The sequence below is a fragment of the Danio aesculapii genome, chromosome 5 (assembly GCF_903798145.1).
Source record: "Danio aesculapii chromosome 5, fDanAes4.1, whole genome shotgun sequence".
NCBI lineage: Eukaryota > Metazoa > Chordata > Actinopteri > Cypriniformes > Danionidae > Danio > Danio aesculapii.
In genome coordinates this window covers 53324918-53343882 of record NC_079439.1, presented here as the reverse complement: position 1 = coordinate 53343882, position 18965 = coordinate 53324918, and the positions used below count along the sequence as shown (strand labels likewise).

The 18965-nt window shown below is 35.1% G+C and overlaps 1 protein-coding gene across 4 annotated transcripts in view; it reads left to right on the top strand.

Annotated features, from left to right (window-relative positions):
* fam172a (family with sequence similarity 172 member A) overlaps positions 1-18965 on the top strand; it is a 323437-nt gene that overhangs the window by 290349 nt on the left and 14123 nt on the right. Inside the window, exon 11 of one of the 4 annotated variants that reach the window (XM_056458471.1) lies at positions 15821-15905. The exons of the other annotated variants lie outside the window; for them this stretch is intronic. Within the exon in view, the coding sequence (XP_056314446.1) occupies positions 15821-15837 (17 nt within the window). The 3' untranslated portion in view covers positions 15838-15905. Of the gene's footprint in view, positions 1-15820; positions 15906-18965 lie in introns of those variants that run through there. 4 annotated transcript variants of the gene reach the window in all.

Sequence of the window (18965 nt, the reverse complement as noted above, 5' to 3'; positions counted from 1 at the left end):
AGTGAAGTTTCGATGGATAGAAAGAAAGAAAGAAAGAAAGAAAGAAAGAAAGAAAGAAAGAAAGAAAGAAAGAAAGAAAGAAAGAAAGAAAGAAGTCAGAATAATTAGCCCCCCATTGAATTTTATTTTTTTTATATTTCCCAAATAATGTTTAACAGAGCAAGGAAAATTTCACAGTATGTCTGATAATATTTTTCCTTCAAAGTCTTATTTGTTTTATTTCAGCTAGAATAAAAGCAGTTTTAATTTTTTGTATAAACCATTTTAAGGTCAAAATTATTAGCCCTTTTAAGCTATTTTTTTTCGACTGTCTACAGAACAAACCACTGTTATACAATAGCTTGCCTAATTACCCTAACCTGCCTAGTTAACCTAATTAACCTAGTTAAGCTTTTAAATGTCACTTTAAGCTGGATAGAAGTGTCTTGAAAAATATCTAGTCAAATATTATTTACTGTCATCATGGCAAAGATAAAATAAATCAGTTATTAGAGATGAGTTATTAAAACTAGAAATGTGTTGAAAAAATCTTCTCTCCATTAAACAGAAATTGGGGGAAAAATAAACAGGGGGGCTAATAATTCTGACTTCAACTATATATATATATATATATATATATATATATATATATATATATATATATATATATATATATATATATATATATATATATATATATATGTATATGTATATATATATATATATATATATCATTATTTTGCTGGAATCATTCTTCTCCAGATATTTTCAAAACACTTTCATCATATGCTGAATGCTTGTGTCTTTAGTTGTCGGTGAGAGGACCCTCGATATCCACTGAATCTCTGCCACAGTTAAGAGCCTTTATTCTGGAACGTATGCAATCAAATTTATTGCAGACGAAGAGAGCGGACTGTTCTAAAGTATCATAACGCTTTAGCACATCAAGCAGACGTGGGTGTGGAGGGTTTAAAGTTACCGAGGCCTCAGAGGTCAGCAACCGAAGACATGGAGAGAGATGAGGCTTTGAAACATGCCATCAGCCCAATAACGAGAGACGCACGGCAGTAAAACTTACAGCAATGGAGGGCGTATTTTAGACGGATTGATGGATGTGGCTGTTGTCAGGCAGTGGGGAGGGAATTAACGAGCCACTTTAGCTGCGGGTAGAAGATCAGCAGTGTTTGGTGGTGAGGGGGGGTCAGAATTGCCCCAGTGGTTTTTGCCTAAAGAGAAGGGGCATAACCAGCCATAAAACATGAAATCATATCACTTAAGCCGACGAGTACAGATAAAGCTGTGTTTGAACTTGCAGGCATTAATTATACACTGTAAACAGAACGGTGGGAGACTTTTTACTTGTTTAAATTATGACAGAGGGTGAGCGTCTCTCCCCCGTCTCCCTCTCTCTCTTTCTCCATTCATCTCTCTCTGCATTAATGTTCCACTTCTTCATTAACTTTTAAAGCTTGTTTTCCTTTCTGTCTAATTTATCACTCGATACTGTATTAGCATACCCAGAGGACCTTGTTTCTGCTAAAGCATTTCTTTGAACAGAAACAGGAACATTACGAAGGTTAAGCACACTATGCCTTCTTGGTCGTCATTTTCTCAACGAAGAGAAGAGATAATATTTTAGAAGGTAATGTGTTTCTTGGCAGGGAAAAAGGAAAGTCACCACCTCAGTTAGTAGGGTGTTGTGGGCAGATGCCAGGGCATTAGCTATGTGGTTTTACGAGTGGTTTTAGCACATTGCTCTGTGGTTGTTTTCTGGCCCGTGCTAATGTCTCAATGATATTCTGCTTTCAAAATATGACAATTAGAATATCGTAAATATAAAGACGTTGGTTCCTTTACAAGTCCCTCAATAATAAATTTTGTGAGACATGAAATATTTTTCTAGATTTTTTTTCTTTTTTTTTTCTTGTTTGTTAGCCCAAGAGCAGTTGTTCTCAACTACGTTCCTGCAGGACCACCAGCTCTGCACATTTTCCAGGTCTCCTTAACCAAACACAGGTGATTCAGATCATCAGCTCATTAGCAGAGACTGAAAGACCTGTAATGGGTGTGACAGACAAAGGAGGCATCCAAAATATGCAGTGTTGGTGGTCCTCCATGAACATGGTTGAGAAACACTAATCTAGATAAGAAAAAATACAATAAAAAAAACAGTAATGTTTAAAAAAAATTACAAATGAAAGAATTGTTTTCTATCTTATTGCATTTTAAAATGTGATTTATTGCAGACATATCCTTCAGAAATCACTCTCAAGACATTTTTTATAAGACTATAAGACAGATTTTATTTTGCTGCTTAATTTTGTGTAAACATGAAACTTTTTAATTATACCGCTCAAAAATTAAATTTTGTAACTTTCACTTAAACAGTGTGTTACTGTCACATTTTTTTCAAACTAATACATCCTTGTTGTAAGTAAACTAATTCAAATTAATTTACAGGCCCATAGCTAGCCTATTGGAAGGGGTGGTCTTTTTTTTTTCTTAAAAGTGGACCTTTTTGCAGTTATTCGCTTCATTTTCTATTAAATTACGAAGTTCAAATACTGCATTTTAGAGGCATTTTAAGCATTATTTTTTGTTGGATTAGCTTGTCGGATGGTGATCATAACCACACTTTTTGATACAACAAAAATATTTCCAGCATTTTTTTTTTTTTTTTTGTCAAAATGCTTACCATACTATTTTACCACAAATGGGTTATTTACAAATGTGCAAGTTCATAGTTTTATAAATAATGTAATAAGATTAGAATTTTAAATAAAACATTTTGAACAAAGAAATATGAAAAAAATGCTTATTTGTTAAAATACAAATGTATTATCATTTATCATTTAAAAAAAAAAAAAAAGATAAATGTTGAAAATTGTTAAAACTAATTTTAAATTAAAACTGTAACCTACAGGCAAATAGCAAACTGGCCAGCTCATTTCCTCAGTCAGAAAATTTCCATTTGAATAATTAAAAATCTGATTTGTATTAAAGCCTTCTTCTATTGGTTATTTTCACAATTTAGGATGGCATACTGTCAAAAGTGGGACCAATGAGCTCGTATAGCAGCCAAAATCTAGACTAACTACCCTATAGACTATCACGATAAAACAAACACACAAAACAGTTGACAATGTTGGTTCTCTTTGTGAATGTAACATAAAGAAAATGCATGTTGATCAATATATCAGATCTGTGCACCTCTTGAGCCTAACAACAACACACTATTAATGCAACTCTCTCAATTCTCACACCCAGATGGAAATTATTTTCATTTAAGCAAACTGTGATGTGTACATTTCCAGTAGAAAACTCCAAACTATATCGAATGTTTACTGTATGAGGGAGTTCAGAAACATAGTTTACTTATATTTCAAAAAATACTTTTTTCATGCTCAGACAAGCAACATTGCACTCTGTACACTAAGAGATTATGTCTTGATTCTAGTCCAACTATCTAACAATTCTTAAATTATAAAGCATTTTCCAGTCAAGTAAAAATATTGTCTTGTTTTCAGAAATAATAAAATAAATTTAACTGGGTTTTTCTTATAACGAGCAAGATAATCTGCCGATGGGGCAAGCAAAGTAATCTAGTTTTTGTTTTGCTTTGATATAAGATTTTGCTTACCTTATCGGCAGATTATTTTGCTTGGAAAAATACTCAATTTGGACTTTGGATTTAGGATTTTTTATATACACAGTTGAAGTCAGAATTATTAGCCCCCTTTTGATTTATTTTTCTTTTTTAAATATTTCCTAAATGATGTTTAACAGAGCAAGGAAATTTTTACAGTATGTCTGATAATTTTTTTTCTTCTGTAGAAAGTCTTATTTGTTTTATTTCGGCTAGAATAAAAACAGTTTTTAATTTTTTATTAACCATTTTAAAGTCAAAATTATTAGCTCCTTTAAACTATATATTTTTTTCGACTGTCTACAGAACAAACCATCGTTATACAATAACTTGCCTAATTACCCTAACCTCCCTAGTAAAGCTAATTAACCTAGTTAAGCCATTAAATTTCAAGTGAATGATGTTGAAAGTACAAAAAAGCAGCTTCACAAAGTGCAACCCTAATTGTAACAATAGTAGCACAAATGGTGTGGTATGAGTTCTATATCAATGTTGGAATCCTATGAGCACAGAAGCAGCATCAGTTGTATGTTGCGAAGCAGACCAGTGTTTGTAAAGGAATGCTCATCTCTCATCCTCTCACTCTCTGACACTTCCAGTCACACATCTTCGCAGACAATGTTATCTGTGACTCACATTCCATATATGTCAGAAGAGATACAGTCGGGCTGCCCGTGGCAGGAGTTTACATCAACTGATCAATGTAACATACTGCTAAGGTTAAAGTTTACTCTTCTTAAAGGACTCTTACCCTTCTGACAAGTGAGAATGTATTGATTATTTTATTCTATTTGCCGTTCCTCACGCACGCTCTCACCTCAGCTGTCGATAGAGCGACACTGAGAGAGTCAAAGCGGCTTCTGACCCCTGCCGTACTCAAACACTGCATCCCAACACACTTTTGATTAATAGTGTGTCGCTACAGGGTCACGATGCATCTCAACATCTCTGTACATCTTCCTTGACACGGGCTACACGTTGAGCATTAGCCACTCTGTCAGATAAGGGTCTATAGATTTGGCCTAGGTGGGTTTGTTGTCCTCTTTGGCCCCAGCAGGGACAAATCGAGCCTCATTTTGGAGGTCAGTGTGACCATGGGAGTACAAGAAAACGTCTTTGCGGTATTCAAGTCAGCTAGCCATCTGATGTTGACGTCTATGTAAGTTAATTCGCATCGAGCATGGAGAGAGGGAAGTGGCCGCAGTTCTCCACACTCGACAGAGAGATAATTATTCGCTCTCTGACTCACATGGCATGAAAAATGCATAATGCCGGGGTTTGAGACAGCTTATCAGCGAGTTAACTCTTCCCACGCTTTGTGTATATGCTAAAGCGGAGATGCTTTTAGATGCCTGCCATTGTTTGTGTTTGTTTGTTTGTGGAGTTTTGTTTGGGTGGGTTGTTTGCGCTGAACTCTTGACCCCTCTCATACTGAGTAAGTTTCGATCACAACATTGGATTAGAAACAAAACACTTAAACTTTTTTTTTTTTTTCAAATGTTTGTTACTTTGTAGAGCTTTTATTTAATAGATCCTCATCTGGGTGTGTATGTGTTTTAGTTTTGATTTTTTTTTCTGCCCAGTGTCCACTCATTTATTGTTTTGTATTAGTATTGATTTCAATAAAATCTTAAATAGTTATAATATTTTAGATTGTAGTGTTTTGTTTGGTTGGGTTGATTGCATTGATCTTTTGACCCCTCTCATGCTGAGTAAATTTTTATCACAACATTGGATTAGAAACAAAACACTTAGAAGTATTAGTATTATTGTTATTATTATTATTATTATTATTATTATTATTATTATTATTATTATTATTATTATTATTATTATTATGTTTATGTTTATTATTATTATTATTATTGTTGTTGTTGTTGTTGTTGTTGTTGTTATTATGTTTATTATTATGCTTAATATTATTGTTGTTGTTGTTGTTGTTATTGTTATTATTATTATTATTGTTGTTATTATTGTTATTATTGTTATGTTTATGTAATGATTATTATATCTAACATTTTGTTGCTCTACTTTTCTCTACTTTGTGGAGCTTTTATTTAATAGATCATCATCTGGGTGTGTATGTGCTTTAGTTTAGATTTTTCTTTCTTCACATCTACTTCATAAATGTGTATATATATATATATATATATATTTAAAATATTTAGATATAAATTTACACTATAAAATAAGTATATGTTTATTAATTGTTTCTGTATTTTATGTTTTCCATTTATTTACGGTTCTGAATTGTATTATGGAACATTGATCTCTGCTCTTGTAGCAGAGGCCAGCTAGTGAAGTGCTGTGCAGGTAAAACCTCACTCCTTTGACCTCTAAAAGATGCTCTAGCGATAGACGCAACCCACTCCCATACAAAAAGCTGCCGGTTTGATCCCAGCTCGAAATGGGTTGTAGAACCAGTGGGGGTTACACTGTCGACTTTTGATGTTAATAGTTCAACTCTGCAGTTTAACAAAGTGATTTTAATTGGCATTTTAGTAGTTTGAGACAAAATATTGTTTAAGTAATATATAGAGAACTAAGTGTGTAAAATAACAAAAGATGTACTGGCAGCTTATTAGGTTTTTGCAGTTTAATATACAACACCGACCCAGACAATATATCAGTTCAAACTATTCAAAATGTTTATAAAAGTCACTTTTTCAAACTTCTTAAGGTTAAAAGTTGTTGGATGAAAGATCAGGGTCCCATCATGCAATTGTTCAAATGCATAAATAAGTGAAGAAGAAAAAAAAAACATGAATAATGAAATATGGGAAACTGTCAATTTACAGATGTTTCTTAGTGTAAAAATGTGGGTCTCATTTTGGTGGCTGCATAAAATTAAGTGTACAACAGTGAATGTATAGAAAGCATGATAAATCCAAGTAAAGTAAACTTTTATTTTTAAAACACAATTTAATCAGTCTTACTAATGTTTCTGATCATTTAATTATTTGCCTTTTTATGACCTTAATTTTTTTTCTTCTCCCTCTGACTTTCTCATGCTCTGTTTCTTATAGTCAAGTTTGTTTGTACATGCAAATTCATACTATTTTCCATGTTGTTTTCTACATCTCTTATCTCTATCTTTTGACAGAAGCCATTCACTCTCTTCTCGCTCACTTCAGAGTTGCTCTCTTCAGTTTAGGGTCAGACTGGGGTCAAAGCCAGAGACTAGGGTCTGATCTACAGTATGCAGATAACCATCAGACATCACACACATGTGAAGCTGCTAATCTGAGAGCAAATAAGTTCTAACACTGGCACATTAAAACACTTCACCTTCAAGCCCTAAAATCCATCATATTATTAATGTTATTTTGTAATCCTGACTATGCAGAACAGACCTCTGACCCATTTTTGGATGTTGACACGTCAGATAAAAAGTACAGATTTTTTCAGACAAACAAAGGAAATGCATTGTAAACATTGCCTGTCTCTCTTGTGCTAGTTGAGGGTCATTGGAGCCCCCTGTGTGGCTCCTGGACGGACCCCTGACGCAGGACCCACGCATTCAGGAGGTTGTTAGGAAGTTTCTCTCAACTAGCATCCTCTTGGTCCTGGTGGACTGACCTTAAGTCGACTGCTGTGCTTTCCCTGTTCCATCTGTCAATGTAAACATGAATGTCCTCTTCATTTGAAGCCCTGCCACTGAGCCAAGTTTAATGACATTGTTCATGGGTTTGATGCGAAAGACGTGTGTTCTATGTGGGTGTTTTGTGAAGGAGGGGGAACGTGGCCACTCTTAACAACATGTTCTAGTTGTTTCCTCTTATGCGTTAAATTACAAAATCCTTTTTAAAAACAAGAGCACATCGAATCCAGAATGGAGTTTGACTTTGTCGTCTTGTGTGTGGAGGTGGTTTAGATTGATTGATTGATTAGAAAGGTTATTGGGTTGTTTTAAATTTTTTATTGCATTTGAAAAAGATCATTACAAAAAAATACTACTTTGGTATTCAATAATACTTTAGTGTTAAATTGAGCTTGATATTCATATTTTTTTCTAATTATTTGTGAAATGAAGTTGCTGTTTAGGGATTTTTTTTATATATTTAGATTACAATATGTGTGAAAATAGAATACATTTTATCTATCTATCTATCTATCTATATATATATATATATATATATATATATATATATATATATATATATATATATATATATATATATATATATACCTTACCTTATATATATACCTTATGATTAAAATTTCCTCAATATGAGCAAATTTGAGCCACTTGTACGTTAAGGAAACGTTCAGAAAAAACAAAACACCAGCAAAGGAAATCGACACAGAGAAACATAGACACCTACTGCCAGCTAGCGTTTCGGAAGTGTATTGCAGAGCAACAGAAACAGCGCGCAGAAGTATAAATGCACGGCTATGTGCAAGGCTTGCGCCGTAGGTCACACCGATCACTTGACGCAGAAGTATAAACCAGGCTTAAGAGTGATGACATGGGGGGGGGGGGGGGGGGGGGGTGATAGAACACAGCCAGGAACTATGTTTCTAACTACAGCTCCAGTGGTGTAGTTGCAAGCATAGAAGTTTGCGATGCAGTTTGCAAATGTTTGTTGTAACATGTTTGTTGCAAATCAAATGCCAAATCAACGAACTATGGTTGTAACGACGGAACTTCCGACCTTAGTGTGCTAACTAACCCCAGGCTAGTAATTAGCATCACTTTGCAACAGTACATTTTGTATCTATTTGTTCTTGTAGTGCCTACTGAACACATAAAGTGCACGCCATCACTTTTTTTACTACTTTACTACACTGCAAAAAAATGCTTTTCTTGAAAAAAAAAACTAATTATTTGTCTTGTTTCTAGTCCAAATATCTAAAAATTCAATTAAATCAAGAAGCGTTTTCTAGACCAGCAAAAATATTGTCGTCTTTTCAGAAATAGTAAGTCTAAATTACTTTTTTCTGAGCTTTTCCTTAAAAAAAAGCAAAATGATCTGCCAATATGGTAAGCAAAATGAACTTATTTCAAAGTAAAACCAGATTATTTGCTTGTTTTAAAGAAAAACTCACCTAATGTACACTTAATATTTCTGAAAACAAAGCAGAATTTTTAGATATTTTGTCTGGAAGCATGACAAAAACTTTAAGAAAAGCATTTTTGCAGTTTAAATGACTGTTACCACAATCAACTCATCAACAAGCACCAGCGTAAAATATTACAATGGTGATTGATCAGTGAAATGTATGCAGAATTCTTGCATTGCTTTCACTCACTCATATCTGTGGCATCAGTATACATGATGTCGTCTTCTTCAAGCATTCACACACACACACACACGCACACACACACACACACACACACACACACACACACACACACACACACACACACGCGCACACTCTGTCAGGGGTCATTCCCTGCTCATGCTGAGTGTGTGTGAACCCCATTAGCACATTCCCAGATAGTGGCCAGGGTACTCTTATCTCTCTCCACCCATTAATTACACTTTGTTCCCCTAAGTGATCTATTTCTGCTCCTCCCCGCCCCCGCGGCCCACTCCTGGACCATCTCCTACACCTCCACACAACACACACACACATGTACACACACACACACACGCACCAGATAAGAGTGCTAATGTGAGGCAAGCAAGGTCAGCCTGCCTTCCTCGCTGATGTGAAGTGTGGGTCCCGTGCATTAGCCGCTAGCCTGTCTGCCACACGCTTTGCATGGGGCCTCTCTGAAGATGCCCCCGTAATTACAGATGACAGCACAGCGAGAGGCTGATCGGCCTCCTTTGCCTCCACTCGGTCTGGAGGAGACAGCCTTCTCAAAACTCCACCTGGAAACAATGTCACAGAGCACTCTTGTGATGCGGTATGCATGTGAATGCTGTGGAAAGAGAGTAATGCAGCTATTGATCATCTTTGTGCAAGTAGACCATGATAGAGAGCCATGCCAGCTGTTAACACACACGTGAGGGACAAAACCAAATACATTGTCAAAGCATTACGTGTGACTTCAGTGTTTCAACTATAATCATATGAAGCTCCAAGAACAATTTTGTGCACCAAAAAACCTGTAAATGGCTTTGTTGGTCTATGTTTTCAGCATCAGGTCAGGTTACACATGGGTTATACAATGATTTTGTGTTGTGCTGCTATATATATATATATATATATATATATATATATATATATATATATATATATATATATATACACATACATACACACTCACCAGCCACTTTATTAGGTGCACCTGGCCAACTGCTCGTTGACGCAAATTTCTAATCAGCCAATTACATAGCAGCAACTCAATGCATTTAGGCATGTAGACAGGGTCAAGACGATCTGCTGCAGTTTAAACCGAGCACCAGAATGAGGAAGAAAGGTGATTTTAGTGACTTTGAAAGCGGCATGGTTGTTAGTGCTAGACGGGCTGGTCTAAGTATTTCAGAAACTGCTGATCAACTAGGATTTTTACACACAACCATCTCTAGGGTTTACAGAGAATGGTCCGAAAGAGAGAAAATATCCAGTAAGCGGCAGTTCTGTGAACACAAATGCCTTGTTTATGCCAGAGGTCAGAGGAGAATGGCCAGACTGGTTCCAGCTGACAAATAGGTTCCAGTTCTCAAATAATCACTTGTTACAACTGAGGTATGCAGAAGAGCATCTCTGAACACACAACACGTCCAACCTTGAGGCGGATGGGCTACGGCAGCAGAAAACCACACTTGGTGCCACTTCTGTCAGCTAAGAACAGGAAACTGAGGCTACAATTCACATAGGCTCACCAAAATTTGACAATAGAAGTTTGGAAAAACGTTGCCTGGTCTGATGAGTCTAAATTTCTGCTGCGACATTCGAGTGGTAGGGTCAGAATTTGGCATCAACAACATGAAAGCATGGATCCATCCTGCCTTGTTTCAACGGTTCAGGCTGGTGGTGGTGGTGTAATGGTGTGGGGGATATTTTTGGGCACACTTTGGACGCATTAGTACCAATGGAGCATCATGTCAATACAACAGCCTAACTGAGTATTGTTGCTGACCATGTCCATCCCTTATGACCACAGTGTACGCATCTTCTGATGACTACTTCCAGCAGGATAACTCGTCATGTCAATGAACTCAATTGAACATGACAATGAGTTCACTGTACTTAAATGGCCCCCACAGTCACCAGAACTCAATCCAACAGAGCACCAAAAAGTTAAAGGGCACATAGGTTAGCCCATTTTTAGCCCTCACCTTCCCACGTGCCTGTCAGCAATCGCTGCCCTCGGCTGCCTCAGGAAGCAGATCTCACGTAACGTTTGTGAGAAATACTACAGTAAGAACTTTAACAATCAGTATTTGATGCATTTTTTGTGGAGTTGCAACAATGAGTCACACACAATGTCATTACAAAGTTCACGCACACACACAGCGAGGACACACACACATAGCGCAGACACATACACACACACACACATAGCATAGACACACACACACACATAGCGCAGACACACACACACACACACACACACACACACACACACAGAGAGAGAGAGAGACAGCGCATTAAGCTTTGCACTCGTTTTGCACACATATGTGACATGATACCGGTAATATCCACTGCTGTATGGATATCTGTTATGTTAATGTACAAAATAAACCTGATTTAACGTCCACAAACCGGGATTGAAGCGTCTTCCTTTATAATTGTTCTGACACGCGGCTGTGCTGATCAAGTGAATCTGAAGTGAATCGCTGTAATTCATTATGCACATGCTCTGTTTTAAAACATGTTAAACTTGTACAATTCACTCCTGATCACGTTTGATGATGATTGATGATCCTAGCGAACTGAACAGACCTTTTATTCCCGGTTGCTTTGCGCTCGTCCTCTCTTGTTGATATGATTATACACGTGACTACCGGACATGTTAATGCGCGCAGCTGTCAATCAATATTGGTGGGCGGGGGACCGCACTCCTACGTCAAGTTGCGGTCGATCTGAAAACCGCTCCAATTGGTCCACCGTTTTTATGTTGTTAAATTTAAAAAAGGACTGAGTGTGTTTATTTCACCTCAATATGACAGTTTATACACTATACTTACACACATTTCTGTCCAAACAGCTTGTAAAGTAGATTTTTCACCATAGGTGCCCTTTGATGTATCCATGGAGTATGAATAATTTTGGGCTTGACTCTATATAGATTATAAAAATCCATAAATTAACAATTTTCCATATTTTGTGATCCATGTTTTTTTTTTATTATTTATTCATGCTTTTTAAATGTATTTTGGGACCTTGATCTTTCCTCCAAAAACTTTTAAAGTTGAAAAGTTTTTAAAAGTTAGTTTTACTGTCATTTGTAATAGTTAAAAAAAAATTGTATTTAAAAAAAAAAAAAAAAAAACTCTGTACTGTTTGTTATTTTACAGACTTAATTCTCTATACATTATTTATTAGACATTATATTGTTTCAAACTACTATAATTTTAGTAATTGTTACTTTGACAAAATGCATAGTTGAATTTTTATCATCAAAAGTTGTATATATATATATATATATATATATATATATATATATATATATATATATATATATATATATATATATATATATATATATATATATATATTTATATATATATATATCAGCAAATATAACATTGACCTTAATTGGGTCCCTATATCTACCTCATATTAGTTTTTTATTTTATTTATTTTTTCTGAACAATAACAGATTTGAACTTGATCCCACACAGTGGACATTTAATAATTATTTGCCAAGTCAGTTCCCTGTAATATGTTCCTGCTGCGTTGTGTGCTTGACTCTGTCGCTTCATTAGCCTCTAGTTTTGATTTACACAGTGTTGCATCATTCCACGTGTGTGCATACCACTCATACCGATCCCAGGCCTGAAATATGTCCGGCGCAAAAATCAATCATATGAATCATTCTACAAACACACCCATTTCATAGATGTATCTCACTTTTAGAAGCATGAGGAAGCCATTGTCTTCTTTAGTTTACACAGTGTTGACATGAATGGCGTGTGACTGCTGAACTCTCTTCAGTCCCTGACTCCTGCTGCTCCTTTAGTAAACACACTCAAACACTGTGTTCTTATAAATGTATTGATCCACCATTGATTTTCTGCATTTCCTCACACACCTTCTCACTCTCGCTTTCTCATGCACTGTTATCAAGGTACCTAGGGTTCATCTGTTATTGTTAGCTTAGCATAGGTCAAGAAGCTCATCAGGTTTAGTGTGGAGGTCATGTTATTGGAAAGTGAAGACATCTAGGTGGCATAATTCATGAAAATTGTAAAATATGAACAAAACTGTAAGTACAAAACTGCACAGTTTTATGTACGAGGGACTGTAATTATAGTGATGTATTTAAGGGTATATTTTTGAGGATCACTCATTCTACATGACAGATTCACAAAACATGACTGCAAAAAATCATCTTCACCAACCCTTAAGCCTACCTATACTAAGTAACACTAAGTATTGGTGTTATTATATTATATTATATTATATTATATTATATTATATTATATTATATTATATTATATTATATTATATTATATTATAGTATATTATATTATATTATATTATATTAGTAATATTAGTTATTCCTAACATTTTCCACCCTAAAAAAAACATCCATATATCATTAAACTATAAAGGATTAGTTCACCCAAGAATTGTAATTGTTATCGATCACTTGCCCTCACATTGTTCCAATCCCCTAAGACTTTTGTTTATCATCAGAACACAAATTAAAATATTTTTCGATTAAATTTGAAAGCTCTCTGACCCTTTATAAAGTCTTGAGATGTTCAAATTCCAAGGAATCAAATACATTGTCAAAACATTCCATCTGACTTCAGTGGTTTAACTGTAATCATGTGAAACTCCAAGAAAAATTGTGCACAAAAAAAGAAAAGAAACTGTTTTCCACATCAAACCAGGTTGCACATGGGCATACCAGACCTGGGCATTTTAAGGCCGCTGGACTTCTTTGATCGGCCCATGTGAAGTATTTATTTAATGTAAATTCAAGAACAAACAGGGTATTGCAATGCGCAGGTCTGATATTACGAGTCAATAAAAGGAGACTTTTACATATAGCATCTTTTGCGCGCTCAGTTCCATTATTTCAATTGGAGACGAGTGGGTTCAGCGCACAAATAGGAATGGATGCACATGCGGTATGTCACGCTCACGTTTTCCAGGCGCTGCAAGTTGAAAAAATCCAAAAATTTCAGAGTGTCGTGAGCGAACAACGAGTCATGTGACAGGAACCAACCTAGCAGCTTCACACTTTGTATGGAATTACACAGTAATAATGGTAGAATAATTAATCAGATTAACCATTTAACAAATGCAGATACATATCCTCTCTCAGTGATGATAATTACATCACATACTCACATTCAACCTGACTTCAGTGCACTTGTTCAGCCCAACACAGGCTAGAATTCTCTCAATGAACATAAAAAATGTGTATGAATAAATATATGAATGAATGAATGAATGAATAAATAAAAATTAACTGAAGTAATCAAACAATCAACCTCGTGGCATTTATATGAAGTTGATATTGTGATGCTGGTCCTTAAAATACTTTGTGTGTAAAATTAATCATTTTTTAAACTTTAGAGTTTTTATAAATGTTTATTAAGTAGTTTCACAGAATGTTTTCTTTTATATATATATATATATATATATATATATATATATATATATATACAAAATGTTTTGGCCCTTTAAAAGACTAATGTGGCCCCTTGGAAAAATTGATTGCCCTCCCCTGGGCTATATGATACTACTGTGTAGCATATCTGACTTTAAAGGCAATGCATCATACTGCATTTAGTGAATGCACACAAAAAGACAAAAGCAAACAACTTATTTTTGTTTTGTTTGTTTGTTTGTTTTGTTTTTTGGCACACTAAACTGTTCTCAGAGCTTTGTATGATTACAGTTGAACCACTAAAGTCACATGGAAAGTTTTAGTTTAAATTTAGTTTAAATTCCTTCATTCGTCTTAGTATTCATTTAAATTAATTTTATATATATATATATATATATATATATATATATATATATATATATATATATATATATATATATATATATATATATATATATATATATATATATATAAACAGTTATTTTACTAAAACTGTTAATGCAGATTGGATTTTATAGACCCTATACAATCGTAATATAATTATAATAAATAATTCTAGTTATAATTAGCGAGTTTTATTTTTAAAAGTGTTTTTATTATTTAGTGACCTTTAATTTGGAGCAAGAGAAACTAGGTGGAGTGTCTTTTGTTGTGTCACACATATGGCCCTTTGCTTACAGTTGATTGGTAGAATCTTGCTTTGTGATCTCTAATCCAGAACATTGAAAGTGACAAATGGTTTAAAAAGCCAAGCTATATCCATCTTCATAGTACCTGAAACCCAGCATTGGTGCAAACTAAACTGATACTTAACTGATTAGCGAGTTAATCTGGCTTCATGGTACAGGTCCCTATTCTAGCATACTCTACCGTCAATATTTTCAAATGTCAGAAAGGAAAGAATAAAAATGAGAAAGCGTGTCAAATGATACACATGCAGTGATGTTGGATGTTGTCAATTATTTCAGTGGTAATGTGCAAATGTTCACATGGTCACCGTTGCAAATGTCCCCATGTACTGAAGCCAAATACATTGACGTTTTTGGAGAGCTTTTGTCTGCGCTGCCAATTTCATCAAACAGTATCTAACACCTCTCATCTGTGTATGTGCAATTTTGCAAGTGATGTGCTGTGTTTTTGTACACTCTTGACACAGACTTGTGCTGGTGTTAAAGCCTGTGTGAATTAACCCCTGTGTACCTGCGTCATGTTGCTCACAGATTCACTTCAATTCTCAGTTCATTTGGAACAGCTATTGGTCTTGTTTTGCAGGTGATTGACTTTTAATTGTTGTTGCTGTAGTTGTTTTTTGGGTTTTTTTTACATAATCATTTTCATAACTAGCAAAATTTGCAATGGTTTTAATTTTTTATTTAAATTATATATAGAACCTTTTGATGAACTGGTTTTTATTATTTATGTGTTTGTTTATTTTTTCATTATTTGTTCATTCATTTTTTCATAATGCATGTTTTTATTTTATATTCATTCACTCATTTTCTTTTCAGCTCAGTCCCTTTATTAATCTGGGGTCACCACAGCAGAATGAACCACCAACTTATCCAGCACATGTTTTACACAGCGGATACCCTTCACTGGGAAGTATTTAATATTTCTTATAATTATTTAATTGTTTTTTTATTATTATTTATTTTATTATTTTTATTAGATTTATTAATTTAGTTATTTATTTTTGGATTTTTCATTCAATAAATACAAAATAATTTTAGAACAATAACTTGGGGGGGAAAGAGCATTTCTTTTTGACAACATTTTAATTTTTTTTTAGGATTTTGATTGATTAAAATTTGATTGAAAATAAATTATATATACTTTTTCCATGCATTCATCTGGTACAGGAAAAGCTATATTTTGTTTTAATTTACTTATGTATTCACTTTACATACTTTTTGTTCATTAATTTATCATTAATAATCTGGGGTCGCCACAGCGGAATGAACCGCCAACTTATCCAGCACATTTTACGCAGCGGATGCCCTTCCAGCCGCAACCCATCTCTGGAAAACATATATATATATATATATATATATATATATATATATATATATATATATATATATATATAAAGCTGGCCCATGGTAACCTTTGATTTGGCCCACCATTCTATCTGAGAAGAGAGGGAGAACGAGGGGGATGGTTTAGAGATTGTCAATTCAAATTTAATGTAAGCCTTTGTTTGTTTTAACCTTTGTTTGTTTTTTAAAAGCTAACTGAAATTAAATGGTGTAAATTAATCACATTCTGTTTAAATCTATATACTGTCACCTGACAATGCAGAAACTTTGGCGAGCAAATCAAGTCGAAGGCAGATTCTGCTTGACTAGTGTATTCAGCATTGAACTCCGCTATGTTATAAATGTGATTGTTTGGTTTTATTGCCATAAGTCATCATTTAAAAAGTAACTGCATTAGTTAATATGATTTAATGTAATGGCTTCTTTTTATTTTGAAATATTATGAAATAAATCAGGAAATTACGTATGGCAACTTTAATGTAATATAGTTCGGTATATTTACCTTCGGCCCACGGCTCTCGATAATATTTGGTTTTTGGCCCTTCATACTAAAAATTTTGAGCACCCCTGAGCTAGTAGAACCAACAATTAAAGTGAATCTGTTACCAACACGATGCAGGTACATAGACAGTTAAATCACACAGGCTTTAACATCAGCACAAGACATTAATTAGGCAAGTTATTGTATAATGATGGTTTGTTCTGTAGACTATCGGAAAAAATAACGCTTAAAGGGGCTAAAAATTTTGACCTTAAAATGTTTTTTAAAAAAATTAAAACTGCTTTTATTCTTGCTCTGTTAAACATCATTTGGAAAAATTTTTAAAAGAGAAAATATTTCAAAGGGGGGCTAATAATTCTGACTTAAACTATATATATATATATATATATATATATATATATATATATATATATATATATATATATATATATATATATATATATATTAGTCTTTGATAAAAAAAATGGTTATGATACAGTAAGTTAAGAAAATAAAAACAGAAATTCAATAATTACATGGAAAAAGATGCCAGATATTTTTTAAGTGTACAAAACTTGATACCATCAACAATAGGTGTCCATAAAGTATGTTTCTGTAAACTCTGCGGACATGTCATTGCTTGAACAGAGCTCATTTATTTAGCTCCATCTATAACCATAAGGCTTGGGTCACTTTTCCACAGACCACTTAATGAATATTCTAGTACTGTAATGATGAGCAACTGGGGCTTAGGAGTTGTTTGCTCTCTGGGTCTCTCCGTCATTCTTGTTTATTTTTCGTTTTCCCCTCTGGAGTTGGCTCTGACATCTGCAGGCATTTTTATCAGTGGCTAACTTAATTATGCTACTGTGGACTTAGGTTATTTGACTTGCTAACAAATTAGCCCTCAAATTAGCCTTGCTATCTGTGCTTCAGCTCTGCTGTCAGGGCTCTACGGCTTGTCATTTCTGAATTCCTCTGTGATTCTTGATTTGCTTTATTACAGGCTATTTTGCAGAGGAGCAAACAGAGTGGGCACCGTTAGGCAGTATAATGAAGCGCCAGCCGTCTTGCAAAGCGCTAGCCTGGGCTAATGACTAGCTTTAGTCAGACTGCTAAAACGGATTCAGACACCCAAGCACCATCATTAGATTTCCTGCACCAGAATAAGCCACTGCCAATGGTGGAACGGGTGTGTTTGGTGGGTTCAGCACCCGCAGTATGATTTGACTTAGCGTCCCCCAGAGGCTCAAATACTGGCGCTACACATCCCACACTGGCCCCTGCTCTCCGGTTATCTCGTAAAGACTCCATTCCAGCTCTATAAAACTTGCTGTCTTTATTACAGCTAAGTCAAGGCGCCCACTCTCAAATAAAAAAAAAATTTAAAAAACTGCACCGCTGCAAGGGAGGAGCAGCTCAGGGACACACGCTGGAAATGTCTTCTCTCCGTTCCAAACCCGAATAATGTGAAGAGAGAGGAATGAAACTTCATTTCATAGCATTCGTCTCCCTCTCAGCCTTCATTCACTCACTCTTTACCCCCCTCTCGCTTTGTTTCCAACTTTATAAGTGAATTGTAGGTTCTCTCAGCAGGCCCCGAAGCCACGCGTTCGCTTTTCTCATTTATGGATGTGTAATGAGTTCTGCCTCTGTTTGCTCTTACAACAATAATAAGTAAAGTAATTAAAAGAGGCAGAAGGAGGGGGGGGACAAGGGGAACCCATTGCCAGACAGGTCCTGCGTTCGGGCAATTGACAGAGAGACTTTTTGATGAAATCGTAGGTGTGCACGCATGTTTTTCTCTTTTCTAAGTGCTTTTTTTTCACCAAATGCATTAATTTAATTAGATAAAACGCAAACAAAGCATGCTCTAGTTGGAACGGTAATATTGGCTTTTGGCGACTAACGTGAAGAGGGATGAGCCATATTCTCGGAGGGCAGTAGTTTGTGCGGGTGGGGGTTGGCTATAGAGTATATTTAGATTTAATTAATTGTGTCACGAATCATAGCTTCTCCATCACAGAGAGCCGCGTTAACACGGGGCGCTAGAACGTTGGCACCTGTTCTGGCCTGGTTTGTCCTCGAGCCGACTCTCTCAGATCGCCTCTCAGATGTTCAGGCATGCATGGCCAA